Source organism: Eumetopias jubatus, unplaced genomic scaffold (assembly GCF_037043125.1).
Source record: "Eumetopias jubatus isolate StellerSeaLion01/CBP00866 unplaced genomic scaffold, mEumJub1_p1.0 scaffold_4, whole genome shotgun sequence".
Classification (NCBI taxonomy): Eukaryota; Metazoa; Chordata; class Mammalia; order Carnivora; family Otariidae; genus Eumetopias; species Eumetopias jubatus.
The window spans coordinates 182,691,320-182,710,824 of record NW_028274810.1 but is presented as its reverse complement, the minus strand read 5'-3'; the positions used below and the strand labels follow the sequence as shown (position 1 = coordinate 182,710,824).

General features: G+C 37.3%; 1 protein-coding gene across 1 annotated transcript in view; it reads left to right on the top strand.

Annotated features, from left to right (window-relative positions):
* The window catches only part of LOC148164638 (lipoxygenase homology domain-containing protein 1-like), a 263,084-nt gene that overhangs the window by 30,181 nt on the left and 213,398 nt on the right, over positions 1-19,505 (top strand). Inside the window, exon 6 of the mRNA XM_088022889.1 lies at positions 12,155-12,233. Coding sequence (XP_087879015.1) covers positions 12,155-12,233 — 79 coding nt within the window. The remainder of the gene's footprint in view (positions 1-12,154; positions 12,234-19,505) is intronic.

Below are 19,505 nucleotides of genomic sequence, written 5' to 3'. Positions count from 1 at the left end.
TAGGTGTAGGGTTAGGTTGTGTATTTGAGACCTTTCTTGTTTCTTGAGAAAGGCTTGTATTGCTATATACTTTCCTCTCAGGACTGCCTTTGCTGTATCCCAAAGATTTTGAACAGTTGTGTTTTCATTTTCATTGGTTTCCATGAATTTTTTTAATTCTTCTTTAATTTCCTGGTTGACCCATTCATTCTTTAGTAGGATGCTCTTTAGCCTCCATGTATTTGAGTTCTTTCCGACTTTCCTCTTGTGATTGAGTTCTAGTTTCAAAGCACTGTGGTCTGAAAATATGCAGGGCATAATCCCAATCTTTTTGTATCGGTTGAGACCTGATTTGTGACCTAGGATGTGATCAGTTCTGGAGAATGTTCCATGGGCACTAGAGAAGAATGTGTATTCCGTTGCTTTGGGATGGAATGTTCTGAATATGTCTGTGAAGTCCATTTGGTCCAGTGTGTCATTTAAAGTCTTTATTTCCTTGTTGATCTTTTGCTTAGATGATCTGTCCATTTCAGTGAGGGGGGTGTTAAAGTCCCCCACTATTATTGTATTGTTGTCAATGTGTTTCTTCGCTTTTGTCATTAATTGCCTTATATAATTGGCTGCTCCCATGTTCGGGGCATAGATATTTACAATTGTTAGATCTTCTTGTTGGATAGACCCTTTAAGTAGGATATAGTGTCCTTCCTCATCTCTTATTACAGTCTTTGTTTTAAAATCTAATTTGTCTGATATAAGGATTGCCACCCCAGCTTTCTTTTGGTGTCCATTAGCATGGTCAATGGTTTTCCACCCCCTCACTTTCAATGTGGGGGTGTCTTTGGGTCTAAAATGAGTCTCTTGCAGACAGCATATTGATGGGTCTTGTTTTTTAATCCAATCTGATAGCCTGTGTCTTTTGATTGGGGCATTGAGCCCATTTACATTCAGGGTAACTTTTGAAAGGTATGAATTCAGTGCCATTGTATTGCCTGTAAGGTGACTGTGACTGTATATTGTCTGTGTTCCTTTCTGATCTATGCTGCTTTTAGGCTCTGTCTTTGCTTAGAGGACCCCTTTCAATATTTCTTGGAGGGCTGGTTTCGTGTTTGCAAATTCCTTTAGTTTTTGTTTGTCCTGGAAGCTTTTTAGCTCTCCTTCTATTTCCAATGACAGCCTAGCTGGATATAGTATTCTTGGCTGCATATTTTTCTCGTTTAGTGCTCTGAAGATATCTTGCCAGTCCTTTCTGGCCTGCCAGGTCTCTGTGGATAGGTCTATTGCCAGTCTAATATTTCTACCATTGTAGGTTACATATCTCTTCTCCCGAGCTGCTTTCAGGATTTTCTCTTTGTCTCTGAGACTCGTAAGTTTTACTATTAGATGTCGGGGTGTTGACCTATTATTATTCATTTTGAGAGGGGTTCTCTGTGCCTCCTGGATTTTGATGCCTGTTTCCTTCCCCGCATTAGGGAAGTTCTCTGCTATTATTTGCTCCAGTATACCTTCTGCCCCTCTCTCTCTTTCTTCTTCTTCTGGGATCCCAATTTTTCTAATGTTGTTTCATCTTATCGTATCACTTATCTCTCGAATTCTGCCCTCGTGATCCTGTAGTTGTTTATCTCTCTTTTTCTCAGCCGCTTTACTTTCTATCATTTGGTCTTCTATATCACTGATTCTCTCTTCTGCCTCATTTATCCTAGCAGTTAGTGCCCCCATTTTTTATTGCACCTCATCAATAGCCTTTTTGATTTCGACTTGGTTAGATTTTAGTTCTTTTATTTCTCCAGAAAGGGTTTCTCTAATAACTTCCACGCTTTTTTCAAGCCCAGCTAGTATCTTTAAAGTCATGATTCTGAACTCTAGGTCCGACATCGTACTAATGTCCGTATTGAGTAGGTCCCTGGCTGATGGTACTACCTCTTGTTCTTTTTGCTGAGGTGATTTTTTCGTCTTGTCATTTTGTCCAGAGAATAGATGAATGAGAGAACAAAATGCTAACAGGTTAACAACGTCCCCAGCAAATATACTGTATACAAATCAGAAAAGACCTGAAACCAGGGGAAAAGAAAGGGAAAGAAAGAAAAAAGAAAGAGGGAAAATAAAAAGGTAAAAACAGAACAATACAAAAAAAGGAGAATATGATCAAATGTGATCAGGCTAGTGCATAGATCAGTGCCACACACTAGATTTTGGGCGTATTTTGGTCTGTTAGAAAAAAGTGCCTCCTAAAATTTTGAAGGAAGAAGGACATATATGTGCAAAATAAGCATTGATACAATGAAGGGATGGAAGATGACTGTAAAGATGAAAATTATAGAAGATTTTATAAAAGGAATTGATAAGTTGTTTGAAGAAAGAAAGAAGATTTAAAAAAAATAATAGAAAAGGAGAGAATGTGATCAGGCAGGGTACTAGAACAAAGCCATACACTAGTGATTTAGGGTATATTTTGATCTGTTAGAAGAAACTATATCTCCAAATTTTCAAGAGAGAACAACTTATATGTATATGCCAAAAATAAGGGTAACTACTATGAAGGGATAAAATATGACTCTAATAATGAAAAATAAAAAATTTTTTTTTTAAAAGGGATTGATAAGATGTTGGTTGAAAAAGGGAACAAGAAAAATTAAAAAAAAACAGTTAAAAAAATTAACTTCGAGGAACTAATGAATCATGGTAAAAAAAAGCTATGAATTCTATGTGCAGTATTCCCCTAGCGTTGGAGTTTTCCCTTTCTCCTTGATCGGTAAACTTGGCTTGCTGGCTGTTCGTGCTGATCTTCTAGGGGAGGGGCCTGTTGCCGTGGTTTCCAAATGTCTTTGCCGGAGGCTGAATTGCCCCGCCCTTGTCGGTCTGGGCTAAGCAAGCTGCTCGGGTTTGCTCTCAGGAGCTTTTGTTCCCTGCAAGCTCTCGGTACAGCTTTGGAGGACCAGGGCGAAAATGGTGGCCTCCCAGTCTCCACCCGGAGGAGCTGAGAACTCGGGGCCCCGCTCCTCAGTGCGCCCCCAGAGAAAAGCAGTCACTCCCGTCTCCCTGGTCTCTGGCTGCACTCCATGCTCACCCGGCATGTGCCCGAGCGTTTGTATCTCTGGCACCCGACCCCGTGTGGAGTCTCCAAACCCAGCAGATCCCTGTGGTGCGTTCCCGCGCCGCTCCTCCTGGGGGAGAAAGGGGAATCTCCCCGGCTCTGCCGCTTGTTGGGTCCCTGCTGGAGGAGCAGTGGCCTGATTGGGTCGCGGATCACAGTTTATGGCAACCTGGAGCTGAGAGCCCGCGCCTCAGCTCTGTCTCTGCAGCCGGCTTCCCCGCTCTGATACTGGGAGCTCTGCCGCACTCAGGCATCCCTGGTCTTTCTGTGACCCCACGGGTCCTGAGACCACACTGTCCCAGGAGGATTCCACCCCTCTCGTTTAGCCACTGCAGCGATGTCCCTCAGCGGAGCCAACTTCTAAAAGGTCCGCTTTTGTGCTCCGCGGCTCTATCACTTGCCAGAAGCGGCCGACGGAGTCTCCCTCCCCTGCTGTCTATCCTCCCGAATATCACCTCGGATTCACTTCTCCACACGTCCTACCTTCCAGTAAGTGGTCGCTTCTCTGTTCAGAGAGTTGTTGCTACTCTCCTCTTCGATCTCCTGTTGAGTTCGTAGGTGTTCAGAATGGTTTGATCCCTATTCAGCTGAATTCCTGAGACCAGATGAAATCTAGGTCTCCTACTCCTTCGCCATCTTGCTCCGCCCCCCTTGTTCTTCTTTTTTAAAGATTGTTTTACTATTCAACATCCTTTGAGATTCTGTGTGAATTATAGGTTACATTTTTCTACTGATGCAAAAGAACACCATTGGGATTTTGAAAAAAGTGTTTTTTTAAAATTGAAGAATAGTTGAAATACAATGTTATAATAGCTTCAGGTGTACAACATAGTGATTTGAGAATTCTATGCATTGCCATTGGGATTTTGATAGGGATTGTGCCAAATCTGTAGATTGCTTTGGTAGTACTGACAACTTAACCATATTAAGTCTTTCCATTTATTTTTGTCTGCTTTTATTTATTTCAGCAGTGAAATAAATAATCTTCTATTTTTAATTTTTTGAGGAATTGGCATAGTGTTTTCATAGCAAATGCACCATTTTACAGTCTCACCAACAATGCAGCAGGGTTCCAGTTTCTTCACATCCTTGCCAAGGATTTTTAATTGATACAAAATATCCTATTTTTTAATTGATATACAATATCCTAGTAAGTTCAGATGTACATAATGAAACTCAGTATTTTTTATACAATATGAAATAATCCCTATGTTAAATCTAGCTGTCACCACACAAAGTTATTATATTATTGGTTATATTCCCTATGTTGTATATTACATCCCAATGACTTACTTATTTCATAACTGGAAATTTAAATCTCTTAATTCCCTTCACATATTTCACCTCTCCACCCCAATCCCTCACATCCATGAGTCTGTTTCATTTTGTATGTTCATTTGTTTTGTTCTTTAGGTTCTACAAATAAGTGAAATCATATAGTATTTGTCTTTCTCTCACTTATTTCATTTTGTATAATATGCTCTGGTTATATTCATGTTGTTGCAAATGGCAAAATATTATTCTTTTTTTATGGCTCAGTAATATTCCATTGTGTGTGTGAGTATATATAACCCACATCTTCTTTATCCACTCATCTATCAGTGGACACTTAGGTTGCTTTCATATCTTGGCTATTGTAAATAATGCTGTAATTAACATAGGGATACATGTATCTTTTTGAATTGGTGTTTTCATTTTTTTCAGATAAATACCCAGAAGTAGAATTGTTGGATCATGTGGTAATACTATTTCAAATTTTTTGAGAATCCTTTGTACTATTTTCCACAGCGTTTGCACCAATACATTTCCACCAATAGTGTACGAGGGTAACCTTTTTTACAGATCTTCACCAACACTTGTTATTTCTTGTCTTTGGATAATAGCCAGTCTGACAGTCATGAGGTGATACATCATTGTGGTTTTGAATTGGATTTTCCTGATGGCTAGTGGTCTTGAGCATCTTTTCATGTGTTTGTTGGCCATGCGTATGTCTTCTTTGGAATAATGTCTATTCAAGTTCTCTACCCATTTTTTAATCAAGTTACTTGTTTTTGATATTGAGTTGTATAAGTTCTTTATATCTTTTGGATATTAACCTCTCTTTGGTTGTATGATTTGCAAATATCTTTTGCAAATAGGTTGCTTTTTTGTTTTGTTGATGGTTTTACTCATTGTGTAAATCTTTTTATTTTGATGTAGTTCCAATAGTTTAATTTTGGTTTTGTTTCCTTTGCCTTAGGAGACATACCTAGAAAAATGTTGCTGTGGCCGATATCAGAAATTACTGCCTGTGTTTTTTTCTAGTTTTTTTTTCTTTTTTAGTTTCAGGTTTCACATTTAAGTCTTTAGTCCATTTTGAGTTTATTTTTATGTATGGTGTTAGAAAGTGGTCCAGTTTCTTTCTTTTGCATGTAGCTATCAGGTATTAACTCTTCTTTAAATGGTGTAATTCACCTGTGAAGCCATCTGATCTTGAACTTTTTTTTTTTTTTTGGTGGGGAGAGGGTACTTTCTAAAATTACTGATTTAATTCAATTACTTGTAATTGGTATATTCAGATTTTCTGCCTTTTGTGATACACTCTTAAAAGTTTTGTGTCTCTAGCAATTTATCTATTTGTTCTAGCTTTTCCAGTTTGTTGACATTATTATATATATGGCATCCATATAGGTCACAAATTATATCTTTATATATTGCAAGCCCATTAACATAGATTTATAGATTTTTATACTTTTGTCTTTTAGTTCTATATAGTAAAGTGGTCCTATGCACCAAAATTATAATAATAGAAGTAGCTGTGCTTTGTCTATATATTTACCATCACTGGGAGAATATGTTTTTGTATGGCTTTGTATTGCTATCTGGTGTTCTTTTTTCCAACTTGAAGGAGTCCCTTTAGCATTTCTTGTAGGACAACCTGGTGGTAATGAATGTCCTCAGTTTTTGTTTTACCTGGGAAAATCTTAATTTCTTTTTTGTTTTTGAAAGAGAGTTACATCTGATACAAAATTCTTGGTTAGCAGATTTTTCTTTCAGCAGTTCCAATACATTATACATTGTCATCTAGCTTGCATGATTTCTGCTCAGAAATCCACTCACGAACATATAAATGCTTGCTAGTATACCATGAGCCATTTTTCTTTGTTGCTTTCAAGATTTTCTCTTTGTCTTTAACTTTTGACAGTTTGATTTTAATGGATCTTGGTTTGGGTCTCTTTAGGTTTATTTTAAAATTCATTGGTCATCTTGAATTTGTATGTCCATTTCTCTTAGATTGGTTGTTTTTGGCAACTCTTCAAATAAACTCTTTGCCGCTTGCTGCTTTCTCTCTTTCTTCTCCTTCTGTGATTCCCATCATGCATATACTGATCTGCTTGTGGTATTCCATAAATCCCTCCATTCTCTTCACTTTTCTTCATTGTTTTTCTTTTTTTCTCCCATTTTGATGATTTCAAATGATCTGTCTTCAAGGTTTTTTTTTTCCCCTTTGGCCTGATCAAGTCAGTTATCAAAATCGTTTAATGAATTTGTTGATTCAGTTATTGTATGTATGAGCTCCAGAATTTCTATTTGGTGCTTTTTTAAATTTAAATTTTGTTAGTTAACGTACGGTGTATTTGGTGCTTTTTTATTGTTTCCATCTTTTGTTGATATTCTCATTTTTTTCATCAGTATCTTGCTTTTGTTCAGTTGACTTTCTGTGTTATTTTTTTAGCTTACTGAACATATTTAAGATAGTTTTAACTTATTTCTCAGAAATTTCAGAGATCTTCATTTCTTTAGGGTTGGTTTCTGTAATTTATTTTGTTCCTTTGATTGGGCTGTGTTTGCCTCTTTATATGTCTTGTGATCTTTTGTTGAGATTTGGCATTTGAAAAAAACAACTATCTTGCCCAGTCTTAAAGGACTGCATTGTGAGGGGAAGACCCTCACCAATTAACCTGGTTAGAGTTTCCAGGGCCTCTCATACTTTTTTTGGCTGTATCCTCTCTGGGCTTGTATATGTGCTTTTAACTGTCTTAGTTTCCCTAAGCTGCTTGCTCCTGTTTCTTCTCCTGTGCTCATATTCTCTTGCACTCCACCCCATGTCTGCCTGCTATATACTTTATAATCTCTGTAGCTCTGACTTGCCACAAGCCTCTCCTCTGTTTTTATTGGCTTCCAATTTTTGCTGCCATTAGTACTTGAGTTAAATGAGAGAGAAATCAGTTCTTTGGGCAGCCCCCAAAGAAGCCAGAATTTTGTATACATTGTCTACTCTTTTGTTTTTATCCCAAAAGAAGATCCAGGGTATGGAACATTTCCTCACAATTACAACACACTACACCAAATAGGACATGCAAAAAGTTACAAGCTTCCCTACCTCTTTTGATGGAGTTTCCTTTCTATTATGCATTGGAGTAGGTACTGCAGCTTCTCATCTGGTACCCAGAATTTGCACAGAAGTATTCTAGTCTGTATATTATTGTTAAAATGGTATCTCCACTGAGAAGTGAGGGCTTGGTTTTCCCTAGTCAACCATCTTGAAGTCATTCTCTATTGTCTGATTTTTACATTTACCTTTATATTGTTAAATGACATTTACTGTATATAATAACTTCCATTGTCAAATGTGGAAACTGAATATATAACATTATTTTTACTATTACTAATATTAATTATATTTAACTGAGTAAAGCATAAAGGGCTCATTATATTTTAATTATCTCAGCTTTTTTTGATGACCCAAATAATTTCTAAGTGAGTATGTCAGGATATTTTCAGTACATGTTTCCTTTCTTTTTCTTGGCATTCTCTGTATCAATGATCATAAATATTATAACTCATAATTTTCTCTGCTATTATTTTGTTTGCACAAAAAGTCCTCTTTTTCTAGCAGATGTGTTTCATAGATTAAGGGAGGACAATGTTACCCATTAATCTGTACCAGGAACAGACAATATTTCTTTTTTTGATAAATGAATGTAAATGGCTTTATCTGTTATTTATATTCTATATAGTCCACTTATGTAGAGGCAGAGTGGTTGCAAAGGAAAGTAGTATTATGATATTTCAGAGGAACTGATCTCTAATCCTGGTTCTGTGCCTCACTCTTTTTGTGGAATGAATTTTTTTCTCACTGAGTGACTTCTAAGGATAAAATAAAATGTTTCTGAAAATATTTCAAAATGCATAAGTCACTATATAAATGAAAATGTTATTTTTTGTTTCTGGATGATTTTTCAACTGATATGCTACATCATATATTTTTCTTTCATTTTAACCTATATCATTATTTTAGATTTTATCAAAAGAAATTTGCGCTCCTTACTTTTACCCATATTCTGAATACATAAACCTTTGGAACACAAACATGAATAATTTTTATTGTAGCAGCACATTGGGACTTCAGATACATGTTATAAATTTCCAATAATATTTACATCAATATCCTAAAATTACTTTAGAAACATATTTGTCAATGGCCCATAAATATGGCTTAAAAAATTTCACCCTAGGAGAAACCAAAAGAACAGTAGAACAGATCAACGAAACTAGGAGCTGGTTCTTTGAAAGAATTAACAAGATTGATAAACCCCTGGCCAGACTTATCAAAAAGAAAAGAGAAATGACCCAAATCAACAAAATCATGAATGAAAGAGGAGAGATCACAACCAACACCAAAGAAATACAAACAATTATAAGAACATATTATGAGCAACTCTATGCCAGCAAATTAGATAACCTGGAAGAAATGGGTGCATTCCTAGAGATGTATCAACTACCAAAACTGAACCAGGAAGAAATAGAAAACCTGAACAGACCTATAACCACTAAAGAAATTGAAACAGTCATCAAAAATCTCCCAGGAAACAAAAGCCCAGGGCCAGATGGCTTCCCAGGGGAATTCTATCAGACATTTCAAGAAGAATTAATACCTATTCTCCTGAAACTGTTCCAAAAAATAGAAATGGAAGGGAAACTGCCAAACTCATTTTATGAGGCCAGCATTACCTTGATCCCAAAACCAGACAAAGACCCCATCAAAAAAGAGAATTACAGACCAATATCCTTGATGAACATGGATGCAAAAATTCTCACCAAAATATTAGCCAATAGGATCCAACAGTACATTAAAAGGATTATTCACCAGGACCAAGTGGGATTTATTCCTGGGCTGCAAGGCTGGTTCAACATCCGCAAATCAATCAACGTGATACAATACATTAACAAAAGAAAGAACAAGAATCCTATGATCCTCTCAATAGATGCAGAAAAAGCATTTGACAAAGTACAACATCCTTTCTTGATCAAAACTCTTCAGAGTATAGGTATAGAGGGTACATACCTCAATATCATAAAAGCCATCTACGAAAAACCTACAGCGAATATCATTCTCAATGGGGAAAGGCTGACAGCTTTTCCCCTAAGGTCAGGAACGTGGCAGGGATGTCCACTCTCACCACTGCTATTCAACATAGTATTAGAACTCCTAGCCACAGCAATCAGACAACAAAAAGAATCAAAGGCATCCAAATCGGCAAAGAGGAAGTCAAACTCTCACTCTTTGCAGATGATATGATACTGTATGTGGAAAACCCAAAAGACTCCACCCCAAAACTGCTAGAACTCATACAGGAATTCAGTAAAGTAGCAGGATATAAAATCAATGCACAGAAATCAGTGGCATTCCTATCCACCAACAACAAGACAGAAGAGAGACAAATCAAGGAGTCGATCCCATTTACAATTGCACCCAAAACCATTAGATACCTAGGAATAAATCTAACCAAAGAGGCAAAGGATCTGTACTCAGAAAACTATAAAATACTCATGAAAGAAAGTGAAGAAGACACAAAGAAATGGAAAAACGTTCCATGCTCATGGATTGGGAGAATCAACATTGTGAAGATGTCAATGCTACCCAGAGCAATCTACACATTCAGTGCAATCCCCATCAAAATACCATCCACTTTTTTCAAAGAAATGGAACAAAGAATCCTAAAATTTGTATGGAACCAGAAGAGACCCAGAATAGCCAGAGGAATACTGAAAAAGAAAAGCAAAGCTGGCGGCATCACAATTCCAGACTTCCAGCTCTATTACAAAGCTGTCATCATCAAGACAGTATGGTACTGGCACAAAAACAGACCCACAGATCAATGGAACAGAATCGAGAGCCCAGAAATGGACCCTCAACTCTATGGTCAACTTATCTTTGACAAAGCAGGAAAGAATGTCCAATGGCAAAAAGACAGTCTCTTCAACAAATGGTGTTGGGAAAATTGGAAAGCCACATGCAGAAGAATGAAACTGGACCATTTCCTTACACCACACACAAAAATAGACTCCAAATGGTTGAAAGACCTAAACGTGAGACAGGAGTCCATCAAAATCCTAAAGGAGAACACAGGTAGCAACCTTTTCGACCTTAGCCGCAGCAACTTCTTCCTAGAAACATCACCAAAGGCACGGGAAGCCAGGGCAAAAATGAACTATTGGGATTTCATCAAGATAAAAAGCTTTTGCACAGCGAAAGAAACAGTCCACAAAACCAAAAGACAGCCAAGAGAATGGGAGAAAATATTTGCAAATGACATATCAGATAAAGGGCTAGTATCCAAAATCTATAAAGAACTTATCAAACTCAACACCCAAAGAACAAATAATCCAATCAAGAAATGGGCAGAAGACATGAACAGACATTTCTCCAAAGAAGACATCCAAATGGCCAACAGGCACATGAAAAAGTGCTCAACATCGCTCGGCATCAGGGAAATCCAAATCAAAACCTCAATGAGATACCACCTCACACCCGTCAGAATGGCTAAAATGAACAAGTCAGGGAATGACAGATGATGGCGGGGATGTGGAGAAAGGGGAACCCTCCTACACTGTTGGTGGGAATGCAAGCTGGTGCAAGCACTCTGGAAAACAGTATGGAGGTTCCTCAAACAGTTGAAAATAGAGCTACCATACGACCCAGCAATTGCACTACTGGGTATTTACCCCAAAGATACAAATGTAGGGACCCGAAGGGGTACGTGTACCCCAATGTTTATAGCAGCAATGTCCACAATAGCCAAACTGTAGAAAGAGCCAAGATGCCCATCGACAGATGAATGGATAAAGAAGAGGTGGTATATATACACAATGGAATATTATGCAGCCATCAAAAGGAATGAGATCTTGCCATTTGCAACGACGTGGATGGAACTGGAGGGTGTTATGCTGAGTGAAATAAGTCAATCAGAGAAAGACATGTATCACATGACCTCACTGATATGAGGAATTCTTAATCTCAGGAAAGAAACTGAGTGTTACTGGAGTGGTTGGGGGTGGGAGGAATGGGGTGGCTGGGTGATAGACATTGGGGAGGGTATGTGCTACGGTGAGCGCTGTGAATTGTGCAAGACTGTTGAATCACAGTTCTGTACTTCTGAAACAAATAACGCAACATATTTTAAGAAAAAAGAAAAAGAAGAAGATAACAGGAGAGGAAGAAAAGGGGAGTATGTCAGAGGGGGAGACGAACCATGAGAGATGATGGACTCTGAAAAACAAACTGAGGGTTCTAGAGGGGAGGGGGGTAGGGGGATGGGTTAGCCTGGTGATGGGTATTGAGGAGGGCACGTTCTGCATGGAGCACTGGGTGTTATGAACAAACAATGAATCATGGAACACTGCACCAAAAACTAATGATGTAATATATGGTGATTAACATAACAATAAAAAAATTAAAAAAAAATAAAAAAAAATTTCACCCTGGTGCAGGTAAGAGTTGGTTGTATTCAAAGGAATGAAAAATTTTAATATATTTTATAATTATTACATTTAAGTTATTATTATTTGAGACATATATTTGTAGAGTCCCCAAATTTATGTTTTCATAATGACATATGGCCAACAAAAATGAGTGGAGTATATTAGAAATCTTATTATGTTCTGCAAATTAACACTGTTTTACCTTTACATCCTTAATTTAGATTTATTGGATGACCTTAATTCTTTTCCCAATCATTTTTTAATGTATCTTAATATATAATCTTATTAAAAATCAGACTCATAGTCCAGATCTAACTATACTCTTTTGATTTTTTACAGACTGACACCTTCTCCTTAGAAGCTGTGTACCTTGGGGATTTGTATAAGATTGTCATAGGCCATGATGGGCTTGGCCCAGGTAAGAGTCGTACATAAGTAGATAGTCAAGGTTTGATTCCACTCTCTTCATGTAAAACCCTGTAAAAATTTAGTTAATAATTAGAGGAAACTTATAAGAAGTTCATCTTTAAGTATTGACTGTCTGAAATTAAAATATTGAACACAAATATTTTTAAAATTTTAAGTAGATATGTATTATTATTATTATTTTTTGATGTAGGCTTGTCCAAGTAGATGCTGTGCCTAGTTAGAATGAGTGATGCATAAAAATCGGGGGACTGTGGGATTTATATGCTGTGACATGTGGTAGCATTCTAACATTTTGCTTGTGATATAGCAGCAGTATCTGCTGGCAGTGACATTCCCTGTCCCATGAAGTGCTAGCAGTAGTGCCAACAGTGGCATGTTAAGGAGACTGTCTTAGCAGCAAATTCTCAGCTGTGTTTTATGCTGCTATTTTGTTTATGCTGCTTTCTCAATTTTCCCATGAGTTCAGTGAGATAACCTACATCTTCCCAATAAGTTCATTTTTGGCTACTGTGTAAAACAAGCATAAGATAGGCAAAATTCTTTAACAAAAGATAAGAGTACTAAAGTGTGCATACCATAAAAAAGATAAAAAACTAAAAAGCATCAAACAAGAGGATAAACTCTTTCACTAAAAAGTATCAATGTATTATTGTCAAAGTGTTAAAGTTTTCTTACCAATATATACTACAAATGTGTTTAAATAATTAATGAGAAAATTAGCAGGGTGAGAAAACTGGTTCAAAGGAAATTACATAAAACTGAAAAATATATTCCTATAATCAGTGAAAACAAAAAGAATGATGAATGAGATTGATAAATTAAAAATATGGCTAGTGTTCTAAGATAGTAAAAACATACCTGTGATGTTGTCTTCTCTCTTGGATGTAATTCGTTTATATTTTGACCAGACTTGACTCTTTTGCAGTTTATTTTCTATCAGTCAATGGCTAATTTTATAGTCTGGGCCTTAATCCATAGTAAATACTATGTTAAATAGCATTATGCTTCTTCAGGGAATCAGATGATTCTCAGGCAGGTTTGTTAGACTATGCTCTAGTAAAACATTAATAGGATATGTTAATGTGTGCAAGCTAACACATAAATATTTTTGGTGGATCTGCTATGTACAAAGTGCTATACTGAGTACTTCCTATAATAAATACAAGGATGACTAAGGTGGAATGCCTGTACTTAGTCTACCAAGAGCTACCAAGATGATTTTAAATCCTAAAAGTTTGGGACAACATTTTGATTTCTGATTCTAGTTAAAAGTCATTTTTTCCTCCAAATTCTGATTTTCCTAATTTATCTAAATAGAATCTAAGTAAATGAGGTATCATTGCTGTGACATAATGAAGAGAATACTAGAATCTTAGTCAGCAACACAAATTTGAATTCAGACCCTGTCAGTTGTCAACTTTTTGATCTTGAGCAAATCACTTAACCTCTCTGAGTTTCAGTTCATATTCTGTAAAATTAAATGAATATTTCGTATAGTTATTGTGAGGATTATGTGAGGTTGTTTATCAATGGCAAAGCAGGGGGCACCTGGCTGGCTCTGTTGGTAGAGCATATGACTCTTGATCTTGGGGCTATGAGTTTGAGCCCCACATTGGGGATAGAGTACTTAAAAATAAAATCTTTAAAAAAAAAAAAGAATGGCAAAGCAGTGTACATTTGACAGTGAATTATCAATAGTCATTAGAACTTTTTAAATTTCATTTTAAATACCTATTCAATACGTTGTTTTGTAAATTAATCTATTTTCTTCCATTTCTCCATTTTCCCTACATACATTTTAAAGAAGGAAACGAAAAATTCCTCTTATAATCTTGCCTCCTTCAACTCCTCTCCACCTCTTTATTTTTAAAACCAGCAGATATTTATCTAAGAACATTTTTAGGAGTTGGTGATGATGGAAATGGCCAGGGCAAGCAGGTTGTGTTTACCACTGGTTAAAAAGGAAAAGGGTAAGCAGGAAGGGAAAAATGAAGGGGGGGAAATTGGAGGGGGAGATGAACCATGAGAGACTATGGACTCTGAGAAACAAACTGAGGGTTCCAGAGGGGAGGGGGGTGGGAGGATGGGTTAGCCTGGTGATGGGTATTAAAGAGGGCATGTACTGAATGGAGCACTGGGTGTTATGCACAAACAATGAATCAGAACACTACATCGAAAACTAATGATGTAATGTATGGTGATTAACATAACATAATAAAATAAAATAAATAAATAAAAAGGAAAAGGGTAGGCTTAGCCAGCATTTACTTCTTTACCTCATTGTACTACTTCTCTTGGGTTCAGTCAGCCAACATTCATTGAATCTTTGCCCCATGCGACTTACAGTCCTTGTTTTAGGAGTGGAAAAGTGTCTCCTCCATATGTCCACTTCTCTTCTGCCACCCTGGATATTTGGCTTTATATAGTGTGGTGCTAATTCTGTAGGGAAGTAGAACTTCAGTATCTACCAAGTCCCTGACCAAAGGTGGTTAAGCTGTAGGTCATTGTTTCATTGTTTTTTTAACTTAAAAATAATAGTATTATTTTTAACTTATGTCCATTTTATAATTCAAGAAGTAATAACATGCTAAGAATACTTTCTGAAATAGTTTCAAACTACTTCACTATTGCTCTTACAAATTTTTCTCTCAGAAAGTCTTATTCAGAATCTCTTCAAAGAGTGACTGTTTTTAAGAGGTGAAGAACATTAAAGTTACTGAAGAAATTCTAGTAGACCTATGTTGCAGAGAAGTTTGGCAACACTTGCTGGGTAACTGAGTAAATTACTGTTTCTTTTAATAACAGAGGGTGAGGATCTTAGTGGTTAAAATTTACTAGTAATCAAATGGTCTCAATTTCTCTTAACTCTCAGTCCTTTTGATAAAATCTCAGAGAGGGACTCTACAAGATAAAAAAGGACATTATTTGATTAAAAATAAATTTAAAAAATGTGGTAGCATTTTGTAGCAGAGAGAAATTTAAACACAGGAAAAAATGTTGGAGGGGTAATGCACAAAAACAAAGACATATTTGTTTAAGTACCCTACATTATGTGTATAATTCCCCCTTCTGTTAAGACTATAAACTACACTGTATAAATATGTGTATTGCATGTTTACAAACTGCTATGCTTCTTTATATGTGAGACTTAACTTACCACAAAGCATTTTGAAATCATATTACATTGTTTTGGGTATGTGGTAGTAGATTTGCCTTTCTAAGTAAAAGTCTCTGTTTAATGTAGACAATACAATGTTTTTTTGTTTTAATTTTTTATTGTCATGTTAATCACCATAAATTACATCATTAGTTTTTGATGTAGTGTTCCATGATTCATTGTATGTGCATAACACCCAGCGCTCCATGCAGAACATGCCCACCCCAATACCAATCACCAGGCCAACCCATCCACCCACCCTCCTCCCCTCTAGAACCCTCAGTTTGTTTTTCAGAGTCTATCGTCTCTCATGGTTCGTCTCCCCCTCCGACTTACTCCCCTTCATTCTTCCTCTCCTGCTATCTTCTTCTTTTTCTTTTTTCTTAACATATGTTGCATTATTTGTTTAAGAGGTACAGATCTGTGATTCAACAGTCTTGCACAATTCACAGCGCTCACCATAGCACATACCCTCCCCAATGTCTATCACCCAGCCACCCCATCCCTTCCACCCCCCACCACTCTAGCAACCCTCAGTGTGTTTCCTGAGATTAAGAATTCCTCATATCAGTGAGGTCATACGATACATGTCTTTCTCTGATTGACTTATTTCACTCAGCATAACACCCTCCAGTTCCATCCACATTGTTGCAAATGGCAAGATCTCATTCCTTTTGATGGCTGCATAATATTCCATGGTGTATATATGCCACCTCTTCTTTATCCATTCATCTGTCGATGGACATCTTGGTTCTTTCCACAGTTTGGCTATTGTGGACATTGCTGCTATAAACATTGGGGTGCACGTACCCCTTCGGATCCCTACATTTGTATCTTTGGGGTAAATACCCAGTAGTGCAATTGCTGGGTCGTATGGTAGCTCTATTTTCAACTGTTTGAGGAACCTCCATACTGTTTTCCAGAGTGCTTGCACCAGCTTGCATTCCCACCAACAGTGTAGGAGGGTTCCCCTTTCTCCGCATCCCCGCCAACATCTGTCGTTTCCTGACTTGTTCATTTTAGCCATTCTGACTGGTGTGAGGTGGTATCTCATCGAGGTTTTGATTTGGATTTCCCTGATGCCGAACGATGTTGAGCACTTTTTCATGTGTCTGTTGGCCATTTGGATGTCTTTTTTGGAAAAATGTCTGTTCATGTCTTCTGCCTATTTCTTGATTGGAATATTTTTTCTTTGGGTGTTGAGTTTGATAAGTTCTTTATAGATTTTGGATACTAGCCCTTTATCTGATATGTCATTTGCAAATATTTTCTCCCATTCTGTCGGTTGTCTTTTGGTTTTGTGGACTGTTTCTTTTGCTGTGCAAAAGCTTTTTATCTTGATGAAATCCCAAAAGTTCATTTTTGCTCTTGCTTCCCTTGCCTTTGGCGATGTTTCTAGGAAGAAGTTGCCGTGGCTGAGGTCGAAGAGGTTGCTTCCTGTGTTTCCTTTAGGATTTTGATGGACTCCTGTCTCACGTTTAGGTCTTTCAACCATTTGGAGGTTATTTTTGTGTGTGGTGTAAGGAAATGGTCCAGTTTCATTCTTCTGCATGTGGCTGTCCAATTTTCCCAACACCATTTGTTAAAGAGACTGTCTTTTTGCCATTGGACATTCTTTCCTGCTTTGTCAAAGATGAGTTGACCCTAGAGTTGAGGGTCCATTTCTGGGCTCTCGATTCTGTTCCATTGATCTATGTGTCTGTTTTTGTGCCAGTACCATACTCTCCTGATGATGACAGCTTTGTAATAGAGCTGGAAGTCCAGAATTGTGATGCCTCCAGCTTTGCTTTTCTTTTTCAGTATTCCTCTGGCTATTCTGGGTCTCTTCTGGTTCCATACAAATTTTAGGATTCTTTGTTCCATTTCTTTGAAAAAAGTGGATGGTATTTTGATGGGGATTGCATTGAATGTGTAGATTGCTCTGGGTAGCATTGACATCTTCACAATGTTGGTTCTCCCAATCCATGAGCATGGAACATTTTTCCATTTCTTTGTGTCTTCTTCACTTTCTTTCATGAGTATTTTATAGTTTTCTGAGTACAGATCCTTTGCCTCTTTGGTTAGATTTATTCCTAGGTATCTAATGGTTTTGGGTGCAATTGTAAATGGGATCGACTCCTTGATTTGTCTCTCTTCTGTCTTGTTGTTGGTGGATAGGAATGCCACTGATTTCTGTGCATTGATTTTATATCCTGCTACTTTACTGAATTCCTGTATGACTTCTAGCAGTTTTGGGGTGGAGTCTTTTGGGTTTTCCACATACAGTATCATATCATCTACAAAGAGTGAGAGTTTGACTTCCTCTTTGCCGATTTGGATGCCTTTGATTTCTTTTTGTTGTCTGATTGCTGTGGCTAGGAGTTCTAATACTATGTTGAATAGCAGTGGTGATAGTGGACATCCCTGCCGCGTTCCTGACCTTAGGGGAAAAGCTCTCAGCTTTTCCCCATTGAGAATGATATTCGCTGTAGGTTTTTCATAGATGGCTTTTATGATATTGAGGTATGTACCCTCTATCCCTATACTCTGAAGAGTTTTGATCAAGAAAGGATGCTGTACTTTGTCAAATGCTTTTTCTGCATCTATTGAGAGGATCATAGGTTTCTTGTTCTTTCTTTTGTTAATGTATTGTATCACGTTGATTGATTTGCGGATGTTGAACCATCCTTGCAGCCCAGGGATAAATCCCACTTGGTCGTGGTGAATAATCCTTTTAATGTACTGTTGGATCCTATTGGCTAGTATTTTGGTGAGAATTTTTGCATCCATGTTCATCAAGGATATTGGTCTGTAATTCTCCTTTTTGATGGGGTCTTTGTCTGGTTTTGGGATCAAGGTAATGCTCGCCTCATAAAATGAGTTTGGAAGTTTTCCTTCCATTTCTATTTTTTGGAACAGTTTCAGGAGAATAGGTATTAATTCTTCTTTAAATGTCTGATAGAATTCCCCTGGGAAGCCATCTGGCCCTGGGCTTTTGTTTCTTGGGAGATTTTTGATGACTGCTTCAATTTCCTTAGTGGCTATAGGTCTGTTCAGGTTTTCTATTTCTTCCTGGTTCAGTTTTGGTAGTTGATACATCTCTAGGAATGCACCCATTTCTTCCAGGTTATCTAATTTGCTGGCATAGAGTTGCTCATAACATGTTCTTATAATTGTTTGTATTTCTTTGGTGTTGGTTGTGATCTCTCCTCTTTCATTCATGATTTTGTTGATTTGGGTCATTTCTCTTTTCTTTTTGATAAGTCTGGACAGGGGTTTATCAATCTTGTTAATTCTTTCAAAGAACCAGCTCCTAGTTTCGTTGATCTGTTCTACTGTTCTTTTGGTTTCTATTTCATTGATTTCTGCTTTGTTCTTTATTATTTCTCTTCTCCTGCTGGGTTTAGGCTTTATTTGCTGTTCTTTCTCCAGCTCCTTTAGGTGTAGGGTTAGGTTGTGTATTTGAGACCTTTCTTGTTTCTTGAGAAAGGCTTGTATTGCTATATACTTTCCTCTCAGGACTGCCTTTGCTGTATCCCAAAGATTTTGAACAGTTGTGTTTTCATTTTCATTGGTTTCCATGAATTTTTTTAATTCTTCTTTAATTTCCTGGTTGACCCATTCATTCTTTAGTAGGATGCTCTTTAGCCTCCATGTATTTGAGTTCTTTCCGACTTTCCTCTTGTGATTGAGTTCTAGTTTCAAAGCACTGTGGTCTGAAAATATGCAGGGCATAATCCCAATCTTTTTGTATCGGTTGAGACCTGATTTGTGACCTAGGATGTGATCAGTTCTGGAGAATGTTCCATGGGCACTAGAGAAGAATGTGTATTCCGTTGCTTTGGGATGGAATGTTCTGAATATGTCTGTGAAGTCCATTTGGTCCAGTGTGTCATTTAAAGTCTTTATTTCCTTGTTGATCTTTTGCTTAGATGATCTGTCCATTTCAGTGAGGGGGGTGTTAAAGTCCCCCACTATTATTGTATTGTTGTCAATGTGTTTCTTCGCTTTTGTCATTAATTGCCTTATATAATTGGCTGCTCCCATGTTCGGGGCATAGGTATTTACAATTGTTAGATCTTCTTGTTGGATAGACCCTTTAAGTAGGATATAGTGTCCTTCCTC